The 27,268-nt window shown below is 41.4% G+C and overlaps 1 protein-coding gene across 2 annotated transcripts in view; it reads left to right on the top strand.

The window, feature by feature from the left end:
* Positions 1 to 27,268, top strand: part of MPP7 (MAGUK p55 scaffold protein 7) — a 1,877,075-nt gene that overhangs the window by 1,216,775 nt on the left and 633,032 nt on the right. For both annotated transcript variants that reach the window (XM_044066673.1, XM_044066671.1), the window contains exons 8-10: positions 14,127 to 14,201; positions 14,426 to 14,622; positions 15,178 to 15,242. In XM_044066673.1, coding sequence (XP_043922608.1) covers positions 14,127 to 14,201; positions 14,426 to 14,622; positions 15,178 to 15,242 — 337 coding nt within the window. The remainder of the gene's footprint in view (positions 1 to 14,126; positions 14,202 to 14,425; positions 14,623 to 15,177; positions 15,243 to 27,268) is intronic.

The following is a 27,268-nucleotide window of genomic DNA, read 5'->3' as shown; positions in this document are numbered from 1 at the left end:
AAAGTTAAATGCCAAAATGCATAGTCATACCCTTGGAAAAACAAGGTTACCCTAGCTACCAAATAGGTGGCAATCCACTGAGCACAGAAGAAGTTATCAGGGACTTGGGGACCCAGGTTGATTGTAGTCTGTCATTCGACACCCATGTAGCTAAAGTAGTTAGGAAGACCTTCTACATTGCCCACCTTATCATGAAGGGATTCTCATCTAGATCAAGGAGGTCATGGTCTCCTTTACTCATCACTCATCAGACCAATGATTGAGTACAATGCCCAATTGAATGTATCTGACCCGACACTTGCAGCAGCTGGAGAGACCACAAAAGTTCCTCACCAAAAGGATAAAGGGTCTCAAAAATCTGTCCTATGCTGCCCGACTGAAAGAACTCCAGCTCTATTCAGTCGCTTACTGCTCAGAGGTGACCTTTGCCTAACATACAAGGCCATGTCAAACCCAGATTTGATGAATATGCTTCACCTCAAAAATCTAGATCCACCAGAGCCACAAGGCGGGAGACTTAAACCTCGACACGGCTATTAATAGGGCGTGCTGGAGGATAGATTCATCACCCAAAGACTCCCTATGCTGTGGAACAAAATCCCGGTATATGTGAGGCAGAGCACCTCGCTGGCCATGTTCAAGAGAAATCTTGACCAATGGATGGGAGATCGCAAATATACCCCAGGGATTACCTCAGTGTCACTGCTCGACAGAGGCACAGCAAAATAATGGGTATAGTTCCCCATACTTAAGGGGTGGCGTAAGCCACAAAACGATGGGCTAGGCTTGTAAATGCCCTCGGGCAGATAGCCTAGTATGAACCTATGAACCTATGAACCTATGTGTTGGAAAAGCTCACCCTGCCACCACTTGAACCAGCTGCTACCGCTGATATAAAGTTCTTCTCATGGAAAACAGCTCAAAGTTCTTATCATGGAAAACAGCTCTGCTACTAGCAATTACTTCAGCAAAAAGAGTTTCAGAGCTACAGGCCCTCATGGCTATAGAGCCTTTTATCATATTTTACCCAGACAGGGTGTCTCTGAGGACAAATCCTACATTTATGCTTAAGGTGGTTTCCAGTGTGGCTCTTAACCAAACAATTCATCTGCCAACCTTTTATCCAAATCCACAGAACAAGGGGGAGAGAATTCTGCATTCCTTGGATGTACATAGACAGCTAAGATTCTACTTAAGCAGGACTAAAGCTCTAAGAAAAACTGAGCAATTACTAGTGACATATGCTGCAGGATCAGAAGGAAAGGCTATATCAAAGCAGACAATTTCAAAGTGGATAAGCCACTGCATCCGTTTCTGCTACTTACACCATGGTAAACCTGTGCCCAAGGGCATTAGGTCTCATTCCACCAGAGCTGCAGCTACTTCAGCAGCCTTTCTCAGAGGAGTACCAACCAGAGACATTCTAGAGGCTGCTACTTGGAGTTTTGTTCACACCTTTACAAAGCATTATCATTTGCTTCTCTACTCTAAGTCCAGGGCAAGCTTTGCCACTGCCGTTCTGCAGGACCTTATAGCCGCACCTAATGCTGTTTAGCTCCAGCCTCCCAACCATAGCTTTGGGATTCTACCCAAATGTAATGACTGCAACAGTGAAACACGAAGAACATAGTACATTTGTGTACACTTACCGTAAATGTAGATGTTTGAGTGTATTCACTTTTGCAGTCCAGGTTACCCTCCCGCCATCCCCCTGTCATTCTGGATTTTATCTTTCCTTCTCTGTCTTCTATTACCTATGTGGTGTATTTGCTTGTAGATGAATGTAAAGTTTATATTGATGCATGTATGTAGATATATATATATATATATATATATATATATATATATATATATATATATACATAATACATACATATATATATTTTTTTGCTACCTTTTTGGGGGCACCTGACATCTGGGCGAAGAAAAACTAAAGAAAATGGCGTCGGCTGCATGTTTTATACCCCCTGACGACCTGACTTCATGGAAGAAGGGACAGCAACCGATGCAGGACCCAAGACTTTGGAATTCAGGCCGACTGAGGGCAACCTGCCAGCAGATCACCCAAATGTAATGACTGCAACAGTGAATACACTCGAACATCTACATTTATGGTAAGTGTACACAACTGTACTTTCCTGTGATTGCTAGGACTCCCGGACTATCCTCTTCAGTTAGATCTATTTTGGTAGCTGCTCATAAGTCTTCGACAAGGAAGTTTTATCACAGCAAGTGGAAATGTTTTTCTTTCTGGGCTTCTCAAAGGAGTTTAGACCCTTTCGCAGCTCCTATTTCCACCATTCTTGATTTTCTAGCTGATATTTTCCAGCACGGAGCTAGTTCTTCGACTGTCAAAGTTCAACTGGCTGCCATTTCTCATTTTCATGTGAGTGAGATGTCTGCCCTCCTTAGCCTCTTCCAGACTGTGTAAAGCCTTTATCAAAGACACCTTTTTGTTATGCCCCCCAGTCAAAGATCCTGTTCCTTCTTGAGACCTTACTATGGTTCTTCAAGCTTTGGTCGCTCCGCCTTTCGAGCCTGCCACAACTGCAGATCTAAAATTTTTGTCTTGGAAAACAGCTTTTTTGGTGGCCTTTACATCTGCAAAAAGGGTTTCAGAATTACAGGCCTTGTCCATCAAAATTCCGTACATGATTTTTCACAAAGACAGTGTTTCCCCTTCGAACCAGTCCATCCATTCTTCCTAAGGTGGCATCACCAGTCAATGTCAATCAGACTATCAATTTGCCTGTGTTTTTCCTAATTTTATGAGCAAGATGGAATACAAACTCCACATGTTGGCTTTTCATAGACCGTTACGATTCTACTTACACAGGACAAAAAATTTCCGTACATCTGATCAGTTGTTTGTTTTCTTCTATAAACCCTTTTTTGGACAAAGCTATCTCCAAGGTCACTATAGCTAGATGTATTTCTTCATGCATCCTGCAGGTCTATAAGGACAGAGGCATGTCTCCTCCAGGTCAGGTAAAAGCTCATTCCACTAGGTCATTTGCTATGTCTGCATCCTTTGGTCTAGAGTGTCTTTGGATGACATTTGTTCTGCAGCTACTTGGTCCTCATCTCATACATTTATTTCTCATTACAAATTGGATTTGACTTCCAGAAGGAGAGCATCCTTTGGTTCCGCGGTGCTCCGGAATATCCTTCCATGAAGGCCTTCCAGGAGTTTAGTAGCTGGGGACTCTGTCCCACAGGTTGAAGACCAAATGAAGAAAACTACTTCAGATAAAGAAGTTATGTACTCGCCATAACGTTCCATCTGAGTAGTTGTACTTCATTTGTCTTCAACCGTCCCTCCCTCTCCTGGACCCTGGCGCATGATCAGCCTATGGGCTGCAGTATAGTTCACAAGTAAATCTACCAGGTCGGGCTCTCAGTATAAGTTCAGCAAACTCAATCTGGGGATGGAAGGCAGTGGAGGTATATTATGGGTAAGGGGAGGAATTTGGACCTCGGAGCTGATGCTAGCAAAGTTGCCGGCAAAGATCCGATACGGATCTGTAACCCACAGGTTGAAGACAAATGAAGTAGAGCTACTCAGATGGAACGTTATGGTGAGTACATAACTTCTTTTTTAGTCTTTTTAGCATTTAGAATTAGCTGGTTATGGGAAAGCCAGATCTTAACAGAGTGGAAGGATTTCTGAGTCATGGTGTGTAAATCAGATGAGTTATCAGCAATAGTGGTGACAGCAGAGTCATCAGCATATTGGATGAGAGTAGACAGAGGGCAGGAACTATAGAGTAGATTAGTAAAGATATTAGAGTAGTGGTCCAAGAATGGATCTTTGGGGGACACCCATTTGATAGGGAGTGGAAAGGAGAGGGCTGAGAGCCATTTTACTGACTGTAGCTGGTCAGAGAGGTGGCTGGAAAACGAGGCAGTAGTAAAGGAGAAGACGTTGAGGTTAGAGAGTTTGTTCAGAAGTATGTATTGGAGCACTATAAAGCAGGGAGGGTAGAAGGAAAGTTTTGGCAAGGGTGGTTTTGGAAGAAGCGTTAGTAATTGTTTGTTTCTGTATAATGTGCCAAGTTTCTGGTGGATTTCTTTGTTTTGTTGAATGTGAAGATCAAACTGAAGGTGATTGTCTATGACCACACCCATTAGGTTGGTGTGGTACACAATTTCAATGATAGTGTTATCAGCAGAGAAAATTTTGAAGCTATTTAGATTAATAGTACAGTTCTTTGGCTGAAAAAGTAGCAGTTTACTTTTTTTGGATTGAGGAATAGCTGGCAGTTGGTAAGCCATGAATCAACAGCAGAGAAACTTTGTTGAGCATCAGAGAGAAGCTGGGGCAGTGTGTGAGAGGTACAGATTATTGTGGTGTCATTTTCATATTGGATTAATGTTCCACTACCAGATGATGTACAAAGGTCATTAGTAAAATTTTTAAAAAGTAGGGGTCCTAGGATGGATCCCTGTGGGACTCCAGTGGCATTTGCTAGAGAGGGGGAGATAGCATTTGACCATTTTACAGATTGTTTTTAATTGTGTAAGTAACTGTGAAACCATTTCAGTGTAGGAGGGGTAATTCCTAGGTTAGAGAGCTTGTTCAAGAGTAAGGAGTGAGACACAGTATTGAATGCCTTTGAGAGGTCATGGAATAGTGCTGACACATAGCAACCTGAGTCTCTAGCTGTGTTTACAAGGTCAGTAAAGGTTAGGATGGCTGTAGTTGTGCTGTGGCCGGGATGAAAACCATGTTGTGTGTTTGTAAGGAGGTTGTCATGCTGTAAATAATTCATTAGTTGAAGATGAATACATTTTTCTAGTATTTTTGAAATAGGGGAAAGTATAGCTATGGGTCAGAATTTTTTTAATTCTTTTCTGTTTCCATTGTGAATGGGGATGATATGGGTCATTTTCCAGATAGTAGGTACTTTGGACTTGGATATTGATCGATTGATCAGAATGCTAACTGGGTATGCTATGGAGTCAGCTGCTAGTTTTAGGTATGTAGGTGGGAGGTTGTCAGCGGAGGTAGAGCAGGGTTTGAGTTTTTATAGTAATTTTTTTATGAGGCTTGTAGGTATTGGTTGAAGAGTGAAAGTGTGATGGTCCTTGGAAGGTGGCCCTGTGTAATGTAATGTAAGGAAGGCGAGAAGGGTCTGGGTCAGATGGAGGGGGAGTATTAGGTGTAGATAAAGAGGAAGGGTTGCAGGTATTGGAGGTTTTAGTGATTAGATCAGAGATTGATTTTATGAAGTATATGTTAAAGTCATCAGCAGTTTGCGAGGGGGGCATTTAGTGAAATCTTGGATTCCTTTTTTGTTTCGGGGTGGAGTAAAGTTGTGATAGTGGACCAGAACATTTTTGGATTAGTTTTGTGTTTCTGCAGTAGCTGACTATAGTATAGCTGTTTGCCTTTGTTAACTATTGTTTTAGCTTGTCTAAGTAGCTGCTTACAAGTAATTAGATCTTGTCCTGAATTACTTTGTTTCCATAGAGCCCAGACTGCATCCCTCTTTTTCATTAGGTTTTTACATCCCTTAGTTAGACAGGGCATGTGATTGTTTTTGATTTTTTTTTTTGGTTTGAACTGGCACTAGGGTGTCTAGTAGATTTAGGAAGGAGCTGTTAAAGTAGTATACCGCCTCATCTAGTGGCAGTACCTTTAGTGGAGACCAGTTTATTTTGCATAGTAGGTCATTAAGCCTGTCATTAGAGAAGTTAGCAAGATTATGAACAGATTTTAGGGTGTGAGTTTTTGGAGGTCGTGTGTTAACTCGAGTAGTGAAGGCAGATAGATGGTCACTAAGGATGTTTGGATATGTACCAGCATTGGTAAAGTTAGAAGGGTGTGATACCAGAATCCAATCTAACATGGAATGTTGAGTGTTAGTTTGTTGTGTCTAGTATGGCTGGAGATTAGTTGGAAAAAAACATATAGGTTGATACTGTTAGTGGGTACTTGGGAAGAGATAGTTTGCCAGTCTATATTGATGTATCCTAAAATGATGGTTTTGTGTTGAAATGTTTGGGAGGTCCAGGAGAGTATGTCTTCTAGAATAAGGGTGTTATTACCTGAGGGGATGTAGAGAACAATTAAGCAGATTCTCTTTGTGTATTGTTCAGGTTTAGGAAGGATATCAGCAATTCTGCTGAGGAAAAACTAGGAGTATCATATATGTGTGAGATGTAAGCCCTCCACCTTTCCTGTGGTTTCTATCAGACCTGAGTAGGCTATAGTTGGGAGGTAGGAACACAGAGTCTGGTATGTAAGGCTTTAGCCAGATTTCAGTGAGGCTAGTATGTCGGGCTTGTACTGCTCCATCCAGGCATGCGGGGGGGGGGTATTTTGTTGCCTGTGCTTCTGATGTTAATGGACAAAAAGTTTAATGTTTTATAGGGAGATTTGTAGGGATGATTAGGGGTTGGACCAGGGTTAGGGTGGATGTCACCACATTATGATAGTAGAGAGATTAGAAAGGAGTTTATGTTGTTCAATTTTTTGGAGGGGTTGGTTGTAAGAGGTATGAGATTAGGTTTGCTGTGTGCAGAGTCAAGGATTTTTGGGACTAAGTAATAAGGTAAGTTGTATGGGAACAGCTTTGGGGAAAGATTTCTGGAAGCTATGATGGTATGTTTAGTTCGTGCAGGCATATGTGTCAGTGGGGGCAACTATTTTTAGGGTAATTTGTGGGAGTGATGTGTGTGTGTGTGTGTGTGTGTGTGTGTGTGTGTGTGTAAGTATTAATATGGAGGTTATTCTGAGGTAGTGTTTCATGCTTGGGAGGTAGCAAGAAGTGGGATGCTTACTGTGTTTGGATAAAGAGGTGTAGAGTAGGTAGTAGTTTATGTTATGGTGGTGCAGAGTGAATAGTAAGGGTGATTGTGGTAGTGACTGGTTTATCTGGGAGGTAGGAGAGAGGCTGTGAGTGCTAGAGGAGAAGTAGGGTGGAGTCTATGTAATTAAATGTGTAGGAGCAGTGGGGGTGAGTGGGATTTGGGGGCAGGATAGGGGAGTGGAGTGAGCTAGATATGGTTTTTGGCTGCTCACCTTACTAAAAAATAAATAAATAAATAAAATAAAAAAACCTATTAGTATGTATTGTACCCCTACTGTGTGTTGGGCTTGCAAAAACTTTTACAGAAAAGAAACAGAGGGCAGGTATGAAGATGAGGAAGGTTAAATATCAGAAGAGCTGAAAAAGTATGTAGTTGGTCTACAAAAGTTAAGTTACGCTTGTTAATTTGAGTGAAACAGTTACTGTAAATATAGTAACAGGGTTTGTGAAATGGAACTGTAGAGATCTGAAAATTTACAGAACTGGGTGATAAACTAATTTGAGAGATAATATTTTTATTTGCACCATAAGAAACTATTTGGTTAGTAATTTAGAATTAAAAGGAGGGAGGACTTAGAAGGGTCCCAGTGTTATGGGAGGGAGCCCCGAGTAGATAGGTTACAGCTGCAAGTAAACATACATTAGTTAAATAGAGACTGTGTTCACCGCATAGAGCCACATTTAGCAGAATACTTGGTATGATCAAATGTGCTGCTTCTTTACCAATCAGGAAGTGTGCTTGCATTATGCAGTAGGTGAACAGGGCACATTTACTGCAAATAGAAAGTTTAGTTATATGCAGAACAAAATGTAGAGATGTTTCAGTGTATAAATATTATTAGATACAGAAGATAAGAGGTTAGGTAGATAGTAAATTCAGTTATGAGAAATGTCAAGGATTGGGAAAGGTCCAGGAGGTACAAGATATCAGTAAAAGTGGGTAAGAGAAATAAGGATGAGTTTGGTAAGAGGAATATCCAGGACTCTAATAAGACCAGGACATAAGAAAAGCAAAAAGACAACAAAATATTAATTAGCGTTATTTTTTTCTTCCCTGCTCCTACAGACTAAGAAACTCTGTATCTCCTATCCTGCTCTACAGGACCTGCCTAGTCTGTAAAATACCCCTTTCATTCTATTCCAGCCATCCCAGCGTCTGACCAAAGATTACTGCTGCCCAATGACTGGATTTTTTTTCTTCCCTGCTCCTACGGACTAAGAAACTCTGTATCTCCTATCCTGCTCTACAGGACCTGCCAAGTCTGTAAAAGGCTCATTTCATTCTATTCCAGCCATCCCAGCGCCTGACCAAAGATTACTGCTGCCCATTGACTGGATTTTTTTTCTTCCCTGCTCCTACGGACTAAGAAAGTATGCTATACCCAAGTACTACTTCTTAGGTGTATCTGTTTAACCTACACTGTATCTAGTATAAATTATAAACTGTTTCTGTGTAAGTTATTCCTGTAGTATGTATAGATAGTTATTTAAGCCTCTGTGCCAGGACTCTAGCAGCCATACTCCTCTCTATCGGTGATCCTACTGCCATATCTCCATACCCTTGGACCCATTATCTGTTGCACCCCTACCTGTCACTTCTATCATAGTTTTTTTCTTGTATTCTACTCTCTGCCTGCTAGGTGGCGCTCTAATCTTGCTTTAGGCAAATAATACTTACCTCACTTTCCATAGCTTTTTTCTTATCTGGATCTTCTCTCAGGTTTTTCCCCTTGCCTAGCTGTGAATCTTTGTGCATTGTTCTGCTGCTCCTATCCCTCTCTTATCACACCCTCTAACTCCATTATACCTCTCCTAGTTTTATTTTGGTCCCTTTTGCCTCTAACCTGCTGTACCTAACTCTACTTACCTCTGGCCGCCTTCTCTCTACCTGGAACCTGCTACTCTCTAATTGTCTCTCTGCAGAATCTTCATCTACCTGCTGTAGCCCGCTCCGTTCGCCCTGCCAGGCTCACTCTGCTCCTCTCCCTACCCCCAATTCCCACCCACCCCCAGTACTGCTAACTTTATACCTGCATAACCACACCCTCTGCTCCTCAACTACCTATCACAACCTACTTCCAATTAACACCCCCATATCCACCCATCCCATTACTGCTAGCTTTATACCTGCATAACCACACCCCCTGCTCCTTAACTACCTATCACAACCTACTTCCATTTAACACCCCCTATTTCCTACAAGAATAATTCCCAACCAATACTCAGTAACCTTACACTCCCCCATACCTAACCTTACTATTACCTGCTGTACTTACCAACTTAACCTACCTTCCTCTTACATTTGTAACCTCTGTAACACTCTTGCTTCAGTCCTCCTACAACTCTCTCTTCCACCTTCTTCCATCTCTAATTTCTCTAGTTATTCCAGCTACACTTAATTTACTCTTATATTCCTACTTTCTGTAACAACTCATACTAAACTTCACCTCTAAGCTCACCACCACCTGCTACTCTCTTTTCCTCCTTCTGCTACCTCTATTATCACCTGTTACTTTACACCTTACGCACCTACACAATACTAGGCACCTTCTTTCACCTCACACCACCCTTACCCATTCAACCCGATGGCCTCTAAATACAACTCTACTTACACATACCTCCTACTCCTACCCAGCATTCTAGCTGCCCTTACTCTAGCATTCTCACTAACCTTCTTTATTCTCTACTAAAACACCACCACCACTACCAACAAACCATTACATTCTCACATATAAATTCCCTAAAACACATTAACATAACCTCTACATCTAGCTATGCCCTTCCAAAGTACCACATATCTACCCATATCACTTACCTCCTTAACAAGAAACCCCCATACAACTACTTCAAATTCATAAAACTAATACAAAAACCCCTACAACATCATCTCTTAGATGGTGATATCCATCCTAACCCTGGCCCACATACAACACTCCCCAGTGACCCTCATAACCAAAAACCCTACACCACCTCCACCCTAACAAGGCCATCTAACTCCCTTCTGATAGCTCACCTTAACATCCGTAGCATCAACAATAAAATATCCCATCTTCATGCACTTCTAGATGTCCACAACTTTGATATCCTCTGCATTACTGAAAGTTGGCTTAGACTTTCAACCAAAGATCAGGAAATTACCCCCCTAGGATATAACATCCTGAGAAATGACCGGACTACCAAAAAAGGTGGGGGAGTAGCCATTTTTTATAAATCAGAACTCCAACTATCAACCTTCAATGTGCCACTTCCCACAAACCCCACAGCAGAAACCCTTTCAGCCAAACTTCAAATCAATAACCATAAATCCATCTACATAATCTGTTCCTACCTTCCCCCAGGAAACAATATCAGTATTCTGGAAAATATACTTAGTAGCCTATCTGTACACCTACCCCAGGAAACCATTGTCTTATAGGCGACTTTAATATAGACTGGTCTACTTGTAGATCCCCAAATCCCATTAACCACATAAATCTTTTTGGTTTCTCACGAATGATAACCACCCCTACGAGAATCCACAAAGTGGCAAGGAAACCTTACTTGACTGGATTCTCATAAACAGTCATCCTACTACTTATAAGCCAGGAACCCTTCCTGATGACATCAGTGACCATGCTCTTACCTATATAATTAAACAAAAACTTCATAGGCCCAATCCTACTATTTTTAAAACCTCCCGCTCAAAAAAAAACTTTCACCCTGAGAACTTCCAAACAGAACTGAAGGCTTGTGACTGGTCATCACTGCTTCATCTTCCACTTGATGAAGCAGTTACCTACTTTAATACTAAATTCCTTCAAATCCTAGACTTCCATGCCCCCCATCGCTCATCCAGAATAAAGACCAAAACTGCCCCTTGGCTCACAAAACAAACAAGGCAAAAAATCCTCCTAAGAAATAAAATCTGGGCCAAGTGGAGAGCCTCTAAAAGCCCTTCTGACCACCTTTACTTTAAACAATTAAGAAATGCTACAAAAAAGACATCCTACTAGATAAAATAAACTTTTACATTCACCTCCAACAAGCCCACAAACAAAAACCACAAAATTTCTGGTCAGCTATGAACAAACTACTTCATCCAGGTCATACCAAGTCTCCCACCCCATCAGGGATCACCCAAAATAACCCTAAACTAATAGTTGATTCCTTTAACAACTACTTTATTGAAGCCATACAAACTCTAGCTAATTCTCTACCACCCACCAGCTCCCTCCCACCTAATACCACATCAAACTCTATTCCTTCTTTTCACATACAACCAATTCCTACATCCCTCATTTGTAACCTCCTTCTAAAACTCAAGCCATGCACCCCTTCTGCTGACTGTATACCAGCAGAATACCTGCAAATTGCAGCTAAAGTTATAGCCTACCCTATTTCTATCCATATTAATAGAACTATTTCAGAAAGTAAAATCCCTCTTATATGGAAGGTATCTCACATCATTCCTTTACACAAAGGTGGGATATCAATTGACATTTCCAACTTTAGACCTATCGCCTTACTCTCTCCTATAGCTAAAATAATGGAAAAATGTATCCACCAACAACTACTTGACCATCTTCTCCACAACAGTTTGCTTGCCAACTGCCAGCATGGTTTCAGACCATTCCATAGTACCTCAACTGCCCTGCTATCCTTTTCTGACTGTATAAACAAAAATCGTAACAATAACACTCTTTCCTCCGCTTTGTTTATCGACCTTTCAAAAGCCTTCGATATGGTCAACCATAATCTGCTTTTAGAGGTATTAAAAGCCCATTCACTGGACACACAGGCGTTACTCTGGTTTAAATCCTACTTAGACAACCGTCATCAAGCAGTCCTTTGGGATAATATGCTGTCAACTCCCCTCCCCATAAACCTTGGAGTACCTCAAGGTTCCATCCTAGGCCCTCTTCTCTTTTCAATGTTTATTAATGACCTAAATACTAAAATTCCTCAAGCCACCTGCATTCAGTATACCGACAATTCTACTTTAATCTGCTCTGCTAGGTTCCCAACCACACTCCAGACCCTTACCCAGTCTGTATTTCATACTGTTGAAAATTGGTTCATGCAACACTGCCTGCTCCTGAATGCAAAAAAAACTAAATTATTACTTTCTACTCCCACTCTAAAATCACCACAATTTCACTTCACTATAACCTCTAACAATGGAACCACCATATCCCCTGATACCACAACCCGTCTCCTAGGCATAACCATTGACAACAACCTTAGCTATGACAATCATATCAACACTACCATAAAATCTGTCAACAGAAAACTGGGTTCCCTGTATAGAATCAAATCCTTCCTTACACCTACAGCCATAACCACTATAGCCCAAACTCATCTGATCTCTACCCTGCTTTATGCTTCTGCCATTTATACTAACCTTTCCAAAAGCAACCTTAACAAACTTGCCATTAGCTATAATAACATAGCCAGATTTGATACCGGCAACCCTTTTAGAACACACCACTGTCTCAACCTCAAACAATTGGGATGGTTAGAACTGCAGCACCAACTACTCTATCATCAACTTACTATAACCCAAAAGATACTTTTCCACCCTAATAATATCCCAGTCCTCAATAATCTGACTACCCCTTACAAAAACATTACTACTCTTCGCTCAACCGATAAGCTTCTAGTTTCCACTATTAAATCTAAAAACAAAGATGGGGACTCTCTTTTTGCTAACACAGTTGGCAAGGCCTGGAACCAGCTTCCAGGTGAACTTTCTACTCTCTTCCACACATCTTTTTAAAAAACATCTCAAAGAACATTTTAAAACTCACTGGCTCTGCCCCTGCACTAACCCTGACTGATCTCTCCACCTTTACACATTCCTGCTATCCCTTTTATTTCTCTTCTCCAGGGTACTTTACTGCTAATTATTCTATGGCCTTTTTGCTGTACTATGTTGTCCTACAAAAAAAAAAATCACACTTTTCATTTATTGTAAATTTGTTCTTGATCATCCTCTTTTGCAAATATCACAAATAATGGTATTATCTGTATATGTTGATAGCTTTTCTATATTATTATTGTATAATAATGTCTTTACCTGTCTGCTTGGAGCTTTTCTCCCCGGGCCTCTACTGAAAATGGACATGTATCCAGTTAGACTAGCCCGGTCAACAAATGTAAATAAATAAATAAATAAATAAATAAATAAATAAATAAATTATAGTTCAGTCACTAAGCAAATAAAGGCTGGTGTTCATATGGTATGGTAACTAAATATAAGTATAGCATCTAACACACAGCAATAGAGCAATGGCACAACACAGCAGCCTGTCCCACAGTTTTAAAGCAAATAGAATAGGAACAGAGGATTCCGTATCCAACCAAACAGAATAGCAACAATTGTATTTGCAGTCAACAGTGCAGCAACTGAATAATTAGTCGCACTATAGCCATTTCCATAAAGTGTTCATGTCAGGCAGCAAATAAACAAATGCCTCATATGTGTAAAAAATCAACACTGCGTAATACACAAGTCCATTGATAATGGTATGTAAGGGCTTCCAAGTGCACCTACAAGAACAGTACGCAATAAACAAGTCCACTGATAATGGTATGTAGGTGCTACGAAGTGCGCCCACAAGTAGCACACAGCTGAGAGTGTTGTAATCAGTTCATGCATATGTTGTATGACTCGTATATTTAGTTTCAGTGGTGTGACAAACTATGCCTACATTGAGTATGCATGAGCTTGTAGGGTAATGAACATAATAACTACAAAAAAATGCGTTCAAATAAGTACAGTATCCAAGATGTTAGACTATATTTTGTCTGTGGCACAGGTACAATCACTAGAGATGATTGAACAAAGAAAGCGGTTGTAGGAGTCTGCTAAAGAGTGAGTGCATATGCAGCACCATAGACACACAAGCTGTTTACAAAATGTTAGTGTGCACTGGCTTATTTTTTTCATATTGATAATGGACAAATTAAAAATGTCTTCTCCATACCATTTTATCAAACTTTTCTCTACCAACTTTTTTTTATATCTTGACAATTGCTTTGCACTTAGAGTTGATGTGTAATACACATTGTTGCATGGTATAAACTGACAGAAAAACATGGTCCTTTTTTGCAAAACACATTGACAAATGTGCCTGTTTTCTTTGTAAAACTGTGCTGATTTATTAGTTTATAAAGCTGTTCTTTGATTTATTAATTCAGTATGAAAAGCATTATTCTGTTATTTTAAGAGTTTGAATATTGGCATCCACAACCACTTTTGCCTAATTTATTACAAAGCATTTTTAAAGAACTTACTGTAAAATCTTGCGTTTTTCAAATGTTTTGGTTTAGGCCCAGTCTCAAGGAGCCATAACATTTAAGATTATACCTAGTATCAAAGAAGAGATGCCAGTAAATGAAGGCAAGGTACGTGCCATAGCAAAATGTTTCCTTTTTCGTAATGCATTCCAAGTATGGATATTATCTTACGTTTGTTACAGGCATTTATTGTAAAAGCATCAGTATTTAGTTACGATTTTATTTTGCATTTTTCTTTGAATTATTGCATGCCTTAAAAATGGATTCTACTTATTTGTATATAGCAGTCTTCAGTAAACACTGTCAAGTAACATTTTGTTTTTCTCTATCAGATGTTTGTCAGGGCCTTATTTGATTATGATTCTAATGAGGATAGAGCAATTCCGTGTAAAGAAGCAGGCCTTGTTTTCAGAAAAGGAGATATTCTTCAGATCATGAGCCAGGATGATGCAACTTGGTGGCAGGCCAAACATGAAGGTGATGCCAATCCCAGAGCAGGTCTGATTCCTTCAAAACAGTTCCAAGAAAGGTTAGCTACTGAGGAGCATTACTTCATGGTCTTGATTCTAAAAACACACATACACGCACTCTTTCTCTCGCGAGCGCTGTCTCTCTCTCTCCAAGGGCTACTTTCAGCTCAAGTTTTAGTGTATCCACTTACTAATTACATGACTACTGTAAACATTAAAGAATTGCACTGGGGTAAAAAAGAATGAATTTGCAGCTTTGTGCCAGAATAATTTGGACTTCCTTGTACGTCTGGCTTCAGATGAGTAATGACAAAAATGATAGCACTGGTGCTGATCCAGTTTGGAAAGAAAGCATATGGAAAATTGCACACTGTATCTGAATCCACACTGACGTGCAATGCAGGGCTAAAGGCTGTAACAGCTGGCTTTGCTAACAAAAAAAATCAAAGTCTGTAGGATTTTTTTTTTTTTTAAAACTTGAATGGAATGTATTGCTTTTGTTTCTGATAGCATACTTTAGAATAATTTCAGTTAAGTAGCATAATGTGTTTATTAATCCCTGGTCATTTGAGAAAAGTGATGTTTTTGTTTGTGTTTTTCTCCCCTACTGTCAGGAGATTTGCGCTGAGAAAGCCTACAACACTGGTTCCACTACAAAGAAATTCAAACAGAAGATCATGTAAGTCCTTTAGCTTCATGGGAGGGGAAATCTATAATTCTTTCAATCCCAGACCTTAAGTCGATATTTACTTAGTGAAATGGAGATGCAATTCAGTGGCAGAAGATAGGCCTTTGCATTTTGCTTCACACACCAGTACTTAAGAAATGTAGACTTGATGATGTTACATGTCTCAGTAGAGCTACCACTATACATAATGTGCACATTTTGAATACTACTTCCTCATACCATGCACTTTTTAAATATTATTGTTCTCGCATCTTTGCTGCCGTTTTTGTCCACACATATCTCTATATACTTCATTATCTCTGTACCTGTGCCTGTAATAATGTACTAACCAGCCTGAAATAGAAAGACTAGAGGTTGTACATAATTGCACTATGCTGTTATTCTTGTTTTGAATAGGCTAATATGGTTGTTAGCAAAGATTACTTCTTTGTGGAGTACTTTGCATATCTCCATTGTCTCTAATGAAAAAAGTTTTTTTCTTTAGTGTTTCTGACATTGCTGTGCTTTCTGTTATAATTCTTTGCCCATCGGAGCTGTCTCTGTTGTTTCCTGATACAGAAGGTTTAAAACAAGGTATTGCTTGCCTTAACTTTTTAAAGAAATGTCTTAGGGAATGAAAGCTGGCTGCTCATCAACCTGAGCTCTTTTCAAAACATTTGTATACCAGCTACAAGTTCCCACTAGAGGGCTCCATGTTTTTGGCATGTTGATGACACAGAGTCATATCCAGGTTGATTTCAGTCAGACACAGACGGTCGTGCCCATGATGTAGAACACCACACAGTTCCAGCCTTGACATTAGTATCTAAACTATGGACAAACATATGCTTACTGTCCTCCCCAAATTGTTTTAGTGGGCATCAGGCTAGGGCATAATGATCTTAAGATGCAATGTGCTTCCTTTTGCTTGCGGGAAATAGTGAAAAGAAATATATACACATCTTGTTTGTGTCTTTCGGCTTTTTCCGGTTAGGGGTCGCCACAGCGGAACTCGGGTCCGCTAATGATTGGCAGTAGATATTTACGTACTGGCTTGCCGGGCCTAACGCACAACCTTCAACGAAGGAACGCCCATTCACGCATGTCACTACACAGAAGACGCTCTAACTGAGAATCGAATGGGCAACGTCTAATTGTGAGGCGGCAACGCTACCGCAGCACCACCACCGCAGTACGCATCTATATAGCTATATTTCTGTATATAGTTATATAGATGTATAGATAATGATTGTTGTAGTTGACAAGAGTAAATGCTTTTTACTACTGTAAAAAAAAAGGTTGAATGCTCATATTAGTTAGCTTTCTTTTAAATGTAGTTTCTGTGGCAGCTTTTTGAATTGGATCTCATAGCAGCAGGGTAAGGGAAATTGCCCTAACCTCACTGCTGTGTTATCTTGGAGTTGGTGTATATAATTAGTAGAGAGTTGCGGGGAGGGGCTTGCCCCCCCCACAAAAAATATATATTTTTTTGATGTTCAGTCATTTTACAGTTTGATGTGAAATGATCGTTTTGTCTGTGTTCGCTCTTATGAGTGTTCATAATATGCCGATTCACCCTGTAAGGCTACATGTAAATTATTCCATCTCACAAAAGTGTGTGTTGATCTTAAAATTTGTCCCTGAAGAAAATAAATGGCCAGCTGTTTATCACTGCCTGTTAATCTACACAAATCTAAACTGTTTTAAAAGCCTACATTGTCACTTGTTGACCATTTTACACTTTAATACCAAAGTAGAGGAAGTTAATCTCTCTAGTCATGCATGCAATCGCTTACTTAGTTACTTATTAGCAATCCTTTTAGTAATATTTTATTTTGTATGTTTTTGGTAGCTGATCATTTAATTTTATGTGGTTCTTCCCGTAGGATTTCCCAGTTTCCATTTTGCTCGGTCACGGAGTTTTAAGAGAGATAGAGTTAAACTGTTCTGCATGAGCAGATTCCAGTTGCCATGTGGAAGGGTGGTTTCAACAATGAGCAGTTATTGATTTTACCTATATTTGTAGACCGTTACTTTGTCATAGACCTAAGTGGTCTTGAGCACGTTGTCCTGCAAAGAGGTTAACAAATGCTGTCTTTCCAGTTTCCTTTTGCTGGAGGAGGGGGCCAGTACTGCCCAGTGGCTATGCTTGCTGAACAACTCCATGCTTCATTTTGTTGAAGGCATCTTATGTTTGTTTACGTCATACTTTTCTTTAGCTCACTAGAGACTTGTATTACTTTCCAGGAAGACCCAAGGTGATGTTCATATTGACTAGGGGTAATTTGATCAGGACAGTGGGGAAACTCCACCTAATTTTTTTTGTTTTTTTAGACCCAGTGAGTAGAGGGAATGGAGGAGATAAAGAACGATTCTGAAGACATTTTTTTCCATGTGAGTTCCAAAGAGTAGCACGTGTGAAGGAGAATCCAGCACTTATTGTGGATTGTTAACATGACAAAGAAATTCAGCAAGATAATAAGATGATACTGAATGAAGATCACAACTGAGTACTAAAGTTTTTTTTCCAACCCTGAAGAAGGGCTTTCCATTCATGATTTTTGTAAGGTATAAACTTGGTGTGTCGTGGTCTGAGATAATGTATTGTTTAGAGGAAAGAGGACTGCTAATTAGATGCTAATGGAGAATGTACAGCTGAATTTAATAATACTATGCATCTGTGTGCAGCAAAGCTGAACCAGGAAGCAGAGATGTGAAAGACAACTGAGGAGGTCTAGCAAGAGGATTGAATATGTAATGTCTGGAAGTGTCAAGTATGTTACAGTACTAAAAATAAGGCAGAAGTTGTGATACCAAGCCTGAGCAGGTACACACTGCTTCTGAAGTTACTCCAGGTGGGAGAAGAAGGAACATTATATGGATTACAGATAAAAAATAAAAAAATGCAGTTTGACAGATGTATTGTTAACACTTTTAAACCTCTCAAGTGTTGCAGCCGGAAATATCAGAACTATTTGTATACAGGCAGACAGCAATTAGCTGATTTTGCTTTCTAGTTGTTTTTTTGCGCCCATGTCTGTTAGCCATCAGCCCTTCCCATTGAGACTTGAGCCCATAGCCAGAGAGGTGACAGACATCTGGATTTTGTCTTTGAAGACATATTTACACTGGCTGCAGTCACAGACCCCCTAGTGCCAGGGTCTAGTAAAGTATATCACTGGGACTCACATTGTGTTCCCCACTTGGGTGCTTGCCACCCATATGTTTACTATGAGGGCTACTGTGCATTGGTGGTTTAATGAGCCAAATTCTTTTGCCCAGGTCCCATCTTTTGCATTCTAACCCCTCTTCCAAAGGGCAGGTGTAATTCTGCTGCTGGCTGCACCCCTCCCCCTATCCACAGGATGGGCACATCCTTCCTCCCCCACCAGCTCCATCAGTCACCCAAGATACTGATGGGTTTCCTGTGCTGTAGTCTGAACTTGTATCCCTGCACTGGCTAATTTGCTGACAATTTCTTTGAAAGGTCAGCTGTAGATTAATGTAGTTTACTTTTAAAAGCAGAGCAGTTTGAGGTTAAAACAAATGCAGTTCATCGTACTACTTTCAATAGTTTTAACACTTTTTTCAAAAAGTATTCATTTTTTTTCTCAAACTAGATATTTTGTAAAAAGTGATGAGATAGAAATTAAAAGCACATATAAAATACTTTCAAAAATTCAACAAATTAAAGGTATTTATGAGGTATGGATTGAGGATGGGATTTAAATGCTGAACTGGATATAAGAAATGGTCAGTGCATACTTTTGAACAATGTTATTGAAATTAATGGTTTTAAAGGTGTACTGAGATATAGGGAGCATACATTGAATTTCTTTTGTATACAGGTAGTTAGAACATATTAGGAAGGACTGTAAAATTTAAATTTGCTCTTTATGTAGGAGGTAGGTCAGTCAAGATGTCAATGTAAACCAGTGTGCATGAAATGTCACCAGCACAGACAGTTTTGGTCAAAGAATTTAAACTCTGAAACAGAGAAAGATATGACATTAGCTACTGAAAAAGCAAGTGGCTATGATATAGATGGTGAAAGGCAATAAATATTAATTAAATAGGTTAACAAAGTAATTATACATACAAATGCCAAAGAGTTGAAATAACAGATATCCCATGTACAGTCTGCAAATAATTGTGGTATCCTGTGTAATAAACTAATGGGGTTTTTCCCCCAAGGCTTCTGCTGAAAATGGGATTATCTTTCAAGCCCACTCTGGCCATCTCCGTAAACAAAGGCAAATAAATACGTTCTGTGGATATTTCAGAAACTGGTGATAAAGCTGCTATTGGAGAAAGAGTAAGATGAACATTTTAAAGCCAGTATGAGTGGATTAAGATAAAGAGAGAGAAGACATGCACTTAATAAATTGAATAAAACACCAGTGAAGTTGTATAGCATACAGGCAGGATTTTAGATTACTAGAACTGATAGGATAAAACTTAAAAGCTCCATATTTTAATTTTGTGAATTGCAAAAATGCACAAATATCTCTGTTTTCTTTTAAAGTTGTTGCTTGCTGGGTGGGGGGGTGGGCTTGCCCCTGCACCCACATAATGAGTGCGAGCCAGCCAACCACACCTCAGACTTCTATACACTAATTCTGAGATAGCCATATCTTGCAGAAAAGGGAATATTCCAAGAAATAGCAATTGTAGTCTTAGTGTTGCTGTTCCAGGACTTGCAGTAACAAGTGTCGGACTATCAAATACTTACCCCTTAAAGGGACAAGAGGTATGGATATTTTTATTTCTCTTTTTGTGAGGAATTGTATTTAGGCATGATGCATTGGATATGACAGGCTAAAACTGTATATAGGAAAGCATATTTTATATTTTATGCCAGTATGAAAAATGTAAAAACATATTAAAAAATAAGATTATTAACACCCATCAGTTGACTTTAAACAAAGATGTGATGTAATAAATAAAAAAAAAAAAAAAACATTGGATGAAAGACAAGAGAAGTATATGGCTGGGAGATTTCAATTGTGACATTAGAAATGGAAAGAAATGATTTTAGAATAGTACAGGTTTATTAAAATGTAAGCAATTTCATATACTGATAGAAATAGAGCATGCATTGTATAAAGGTAGTAGTGTCACTGAAGATGATTACTTTATGGTTTTGGAAGGAATAAAAGTAATTTATTGCAAAAAAAAAAGTAGTGTTTAAGAACCACGTGGCAGTACTAGCTACAGTAGATAAGTAGCAAATTAAGTAAATCATGATTAAAAGTAAATATTTGATCTGATGTTGTTAATCTTTCCTTTCATCACTGATGGGTTCGGTTCCGAGCCCTCGGAACTGAGTCGGCCTATTACCAAGCTCGCGCCAGCCAAAAAAACTCTCGAGCTAAGTCTCTACCCAGAATGCCCTTCTCCCTTTTACCTCAGATCTCGTTTGCCGTGTAGCCGTAAAGCTGCGTTTCAGCCGAACTGTCAGCTAAGTAAAATCTTTTTTGATATTTGTGTAAAAGTTTTTGGATATCTTCATATTTTACTAAACCTTTAGTATTTCTAGTGTCTTTTTTTTTTCGATCTAACCGTATATTCTCCACTCTACCCATTGTTACCATTGGTAAACTTAAGTACCATTGTTGGTACGGACGTTTCCCTTACCCTTGTGGTATTTCTTCAATACCATAGCTGGTATTACTTTTTCTTAGTTAACCTGTTAGCTTTTATCTCTATTCAGGTGTTTCCCTTTCTTCTCATATACAGTGTGTTGTTATATTAATATTTTTCTTGTGATTTGTTTGTGATTTTTGAACTGGGTGACTTCATTATTTTTGGATTATATAGCTAGTTGTGGTGTTCTTTCTACCAAAATGTCGGATAAGAAGGGTACCTCTGGCTTTAAGCATTGTACTTCTTGTAAAGACAAGTTACCTAACAGTGACTTGCATGATGACTGTGTATACTGTTTCGGAGTGGCCCACCTTTCGGTGCAGCCTCCATGTGATATTTGTCAAAGTTTCAGCCAACGCACTCCCTTCTCAGAGGCCATTTCTGCGATGGAGGTCTCAACTCCTCCTTCTAAGGACAAAAAGAGATCCCATTCTGTTCCTTCTTCACCATCAGGTGATCAGAACAAACCTGGGAAATTTAAGGTCCCCAAGTTATCATCGGAGCATAAATCTGCCTCTTCGGCTCCGCCTTCCTCTGCTCCGATCGTTTCAAAACCTTCGATACTGACACCTCTATTGGCACAGACCCTCCCTCCGGCACCGATCATAGATCTTACTATGCCTGTTTCGACTTCGGCACCTGTAGCTACTTCAGGTCAGGGCACACCTTCGACTTCAGTTTCCATTTTGGAACCAACTGTTTCGGCTCCGAGTGCCACTTCGGCACCGAGCGTTGTACCGACCACACTGGATCTGATCCCTTTGCTTCCAGTCTCGAAACTAGAGACTTTGGTGCTGGCAGACCTTGCACCACGGACCCGATACTCTCCCTCAGTAGACCCGTTTCTGGGCTAAGCATATAGTCCATTTCTCAAACGTCCTGACTCCCCATCTGGAGTATCGACTAGATCCACCAGGAACTTTTCGGAACACAATGTGGTGCATCCTGTGGACCAGCTGTTGGTAGCCAGGGAGATTCCATCACTCTCTAAAACCCATCTACCTTGCTCGACTTGGGTTGCCTTATGCACAAACTCCATCTTACACTCCTCCTTCGACCATCTCGGTTCCGAAGCCTTCTGTTCCGACATCCTTCTTGGAACCTACCACCTCGGCTCCTACGGTGCATCTCACTCTAGCTCTGAGTTTGTCCCTTTGGTCTTCGATTCCTGCTGAACCGGTCCTTCCTCAGTCTGGGGATTGGGGGACGGAAGCACCATTCCGGGGTACAGTGCCGACTTTCTCCTCTGTTTCCTCCTCGGTGCTGATGGCTGCATCTGTGCCACTCTTGCTTGACTCTCCACCCATGCGGTCGGGTCCATCAGAGTGGGGTGTGACCCCGGTTCCGAGGTTGTCTTTCTTGATTCCGGGCTCCCATCCCTCTTTGGGGTGAGCCTGCCTTCCACGTGATGGAGAGGGCTCTTGCTTCTGGTAGCACTCCTATGATGTCAGAACCCCAGTTTTTGCCCCCTGAGCTGCAGCTGTCACAGACCACCCCCCCAGGACACCAAGCAGAGAAGCCGCAGGACACCCCTGTTCAGTGTACCCACTCTTCTGAGTCCTCCACAGAGACCCCCATTGAGGAGCCCCTTTGAAAGAAGACATGCAAGAGGAAGCACATGGACTCACTTGAGGAGTCCTTAATGGAAAACAAGGATTACAATGATGGTGAAGGGTCCCCACGGGCACCTCCTGATGATGTCTCCTTCAGAGACATCCTGGAAATGTTAAAACAGAGAGGTGACTGGAAGCCCTCCAACCCTTCGTCTGAGGAGTTCTTGTTCCTGCAGTCTTTTCGTACCTGGCTGTCTACCTCTTGGGTGACCCCGCCTGCTGATGAACTCATCCAGCTCATCATGCAGCATGCGTGGAAGAACCCTGATTCCATTGAGGTGATCCCCCGGAGACCAGACAAAATTCTGTCCCATCCTTTTGAGAATCCGCACTGGTCCAAAGGGTTACCAGTTGATGCTATGGTGGTGGAGGTGGCCACAAAACAAAAGACTTGGCTGAGGAAAGTCCCGCTGTCCACGAGCCCAACAGGGAATCCCGGGCAGTGGACAGACTTGGGAAGCTTGTTTTTGCATTGGGGACCTTTGCTATACGATCCCTGAATTATTTGGCACATTTTACAAGGCTCCAGAGGGACTTTATCTCCGAACACTCTAGGACACTCGTAGGACAGTTGTCTGACGAGGTCAGGGACAAGTTGGCTTCACTGCTAGCAACCCTGGAATCAATGTCCAACTCTTCCATGAGGTTTCTCTCTCACGCGACCGAAGGGGCGGCTAGAGCAGTGGGTTTGGGCATTGTTATGAGACGTCATGCCTGGATGCGCATCTGTGACCTCGCAGATCCCTTCAAGTCTTCCTTTCTGAATGCTCCCATCAAAGCTTCATCCCTCTTTGGCTCCAAAGTGAAGGACATGCTAGCCAGGTGCGAGCAAGATGGAAAAAACCTGTCTGCCTTAGGCCTACAGTTTTCCAACCCTCAACGTACTTTCTCCAGGAATCAGAGGAGTGGGAAAATGTGGCATAAGAAATCTCAGGGTCCTTTCCATGCCACATGTGGTGATGATACTCCCAGAGGCAGAGGGGGTAACAATTCTGGAAGACACCCCTATAGAGTCAGAAGGGGTCCTTTCAACCAAGGCTCCAGGGACTCTATCTCTGGATAGCCTTATCAGTGCTCCTGAGGGGCGGCCTGATTGCTTACCTCTGGAAGCAGTCGGGGGTCATTTCTCTCTGCACCAAGCTGCCTGGCACTCTATCACCACTGATCATTGGATGCAGAATATTATCACCAGAGGTTACACCATTCCCTTTTCTTGTCAACCAAAATGTTCCACCCAGTCAAAGGGAAGCAGCAGCTTCAGAGATTAGAAAGCTGTATCAAAAAAGAGCCATCCAACCAGTCCCATCAGACCAGCATCGATCCGGATTTTACTCAAGATTCTTTTTGGTGCCAAAAAAGACAGGGGACTGGAGACCCATTTTGCATCTCAGCAGCTTAAACAAGTCTGTCACCCAAACCAAATTCTGGATGGTCACGGTTCAGGCATCCTTCCCTTTTTAAGAGAAGGTGATTAGAGCTGCTCTATAGATCTCCAGGACGCATATTACCACATCAAGATGGGCAAACACTCCAGGAGTCTGCTTCGCTAGGAGCCTGTCATTACCAATTCTGTGCCCTGCCATTCGGTCTCTATACAGCCCCCAGAGTTTTCACGATATGCATGGCGGTGGTAACAACTCACTTGAGACTAAAAAGATTCTGGGTGTTTCCATATCTAGACGACTGGCTCCTCACCGCCCCCACCAAGCATCTTCTGGTAACTGCCCTGCAACATACTCTCTCTGGCAGAATTGTTAGGAATAATGATACATTGGGGGAAATCAAATCTTATCCCTTCACAACAAATAGAGTTCATTGGAGCAATGTTCAGTACTCAGTCCTGTCTGGTATCACTCCCTCTTCGTAGACTCCACCAATTGAGGCTTCAAATCCGAGTAATTCTCTCTCAAACATCAGTCCCTGCAAGACAAGTTCTTCAAGCTCTTGGTTCTATGGCTGTGTCAATTCCAGTAGTGTCTCTAGCAAAGCTACATATGCAATTTTTCTGCAATTGCTGCTTCTTTGTCAATGGTTCCCAAACTGTCATCCCCTGGATGACAAGATTCAGATAACCATCTCTTGCAAACAGGACCTGCTTTGGTGAATGAGGCCAGACGAAGATCTTTGGAGCTGACCTTTTAAACCCTCCCAGCCCACAGCCATTGTGACCATGGATGCTTCCCTGATTGGGTGGGGGGGCCATTTTCAGGGAAAGACTGGCCAAGGCACATGGTCTACCTCGGAGGCCCACCTGCATATCAGTGACCTGAGGGGTGTGCTGTTAGCATTGCAAGCATTCCATGTGGCTCTCCCCTCTGGGACAATTGCAGTCTAATTGGTGAATATGTCAGTGGTTTGGTACATCAGCAAGCAAGGAGGAACCAAGTCCTACCCCATTTTGTCGAGAAGCCATGAGACTCTGGCAGTAGGAGATAGCTTCTAACTGCTTTCTGATAGCAACACATATCCTGGTAAGCTCCAACGTGATTGCAGACAAACTGATCAGATGCATCCTCATGCCCCACGAGTGGTCCCTCAACCCCGAGGTGGCATCTGTAATCTTCAGCTACTGTGGCCACCTTTGCTGCGATCATTTCGCCTCCCCATGAAACACCAAGTGCAGCAGCTACTTCGCCCTAGTTCCCCCCACAGGGGGGTCACAGAGGGACACTCTGATCCACGATTGGCCCACAGGACTTCTCAACGCCTATCCTCCCATTCCTCTGATACCACAATTTCTGAAGAAAGCTCTTTGGTTGAGATGCAAGGTTATCCTCATAGCCCCATTCTGGCCTTGACAAGTTTGTTTCCCCTTTCTTCGGCCTTGTCTAGTATTCCCACCATGGATTCTGGACCCTCTACCAGATCTGATCACTCACCCCCAAGGGTTGAGCCACCCAAACCTGTCCACTCTCAAACTGACAGCTGGGTTTCTCCACTTCCGCTATTCACCAGGCAGGCTAATCTCTCCTCACCTGTTCGAGACATCATTCTTGCCTCTCACAAATCATCCACCAGAAGACTATATCAGGATAAATGGAAAAGGTTTTCCATTTGGTTCAAGGAAAACATGCTTGACCTGTATTCGGCTTCAGTTACTGCAGTGCTTCAATATTTGGATAAGTTTTTTGATAAAGGAGCCTCTGCCTCTACAGTTCACGTAAATCTAGTGGCAATTTCTAACTTTCACAATGGTATAGATGGCACCCCTCTTATTTCATTACGCCTTTGTAAGGCTTTCCTCAAAGGGGACCTCTCATCTCAGGCCTCCTCTCAGACAGCCCGTAGTACCATGGAACCTCACTTTAGTCCTCCAGTCTTTGACTTGTCTTGGAAATCTTTGTTCTTAGTAGCTGTTACCTCTGCCAGAAGAGTCTCGGAGCTGCAGGCATTGTGTATCAAGAGGCCCAACCTGGTCTTTCATAAAGAAAGAGTGTCACTTCAAACAAACCCATCCTTTCTTCCCTAAGAGTTTTCTGAATTCTCGGTTAACCAGTCCATTGATCTACGGGTGTTCTTTCTGAATTTTGCCAATAGAGGAGAGTATTGCCTTCATACCTTAGACGTACATAGACAATTAATGTTTTACCTAGACAGGACCAAACCTATCCGTAAATCTGAACAGCTTTTCATCTCCTTTTCTGGACACAAAACGGGAGAGGCTGTTTCCAAGGTTACATTATGAAAATGGCTAAGGGACTGCATACGTGTCATTTATTCCCTCTATAATGAATCCATGCCAAAAGTTAAAGCCCACTCCACTAGATCTATGGCAGCTTTCATAGCATTCCATTCCAGGGCATCCATGGATGACATCTGCGCAGCAACTACTTTGGCTAAGGCTCATACCTTTATCAATCATTACAGATTGGACCTGGTTTCCAGGGGGAGAGCTGCCTTCGGCTCAGTGGTATTCATGAATGTTCTTCCATAAGGGCCACCCATGGACCTCAAGGTAGCTTGGGATTCTGTCCCATCAGTGATGAATGGAAAGAAGATCAACAACATTAGATAAAGAAGTTATGTCTTACCATAACGTTCCATCTGTGTTGTCATCTTCTTTCATTCATCACTTCCCCACCCTCCTTCCCCCTCCAAAGGCTCCTGGGGGATGCTTTGGGTCTAAGTGGTGCACTAGGGTACTTGCGTAGAAGTGGCCTCGACTTTGCTTCTTTTCTTAGCAAACTTGATTTGAGGTAACAGGGAGAAAGGCATTCTGGGTAGAGATTTAGCTTGAGAGTTTTTTTGGCTGGTGCGAGCTTGGTGATAGGCCGATTCTTTTCTGAGGTCTCGGAACCGAACCCATCAGTGATGAATGAAAGAAGATGAGTAACACAGATGGAAGGTTTGTACCTTGAAAAAGCTCGGTAGTGACCGAGTGAAAGCGCTTGGTTTTTTATGTTTGTGGATTGCAATTAAAATTTTCATTTGTTTCATACTTTTGGCTGTGGAGTGAGTTCCGGGTCCTGTTCCTGGACAATTTCATTTTTACAGATGGAATGTTATGGTAAGACATAACTTCTTTTTTCTGAGGAGTACGGCAGTTTGTGGAAAAGGTTATGGAAATAATTGAGACAGTTTTATAAATCTTGATTTGAGTGGTGGGAGGTGTTATATGAAGTATGTGTATATAAACAACTAGTTTAGATCACAAGGAGAAACAATGAAGAAAATATAGATAAAAACTGCATGCAGGTCTTCATAATAATGGTTTAAGGTTAATGAAGGCAAATTTGTTCAAAATAAGGAGAATCGTTTTGTGGAAAGAATACAAAAGAA

The sequence above is a fragment of the Protopterus annectens genome, chromosome 3.part1, assembly GCF_019279795.1.
Source record: "Protopterus annectens isolate FY-2018-M chromosome 3.part1, PAN1.0, whole genome shotgun sequence".
Lineage (NCBI taxonomy): Eukaryota > Metazoa > Chordata > Ceratodontiformes > Protopteridae > Protopterus > Protopterus annectens.
Note: the sequence above shows the minus strand (reverse complement) of the source record. Positions and strands in the feature narration are given on the sequence as shown.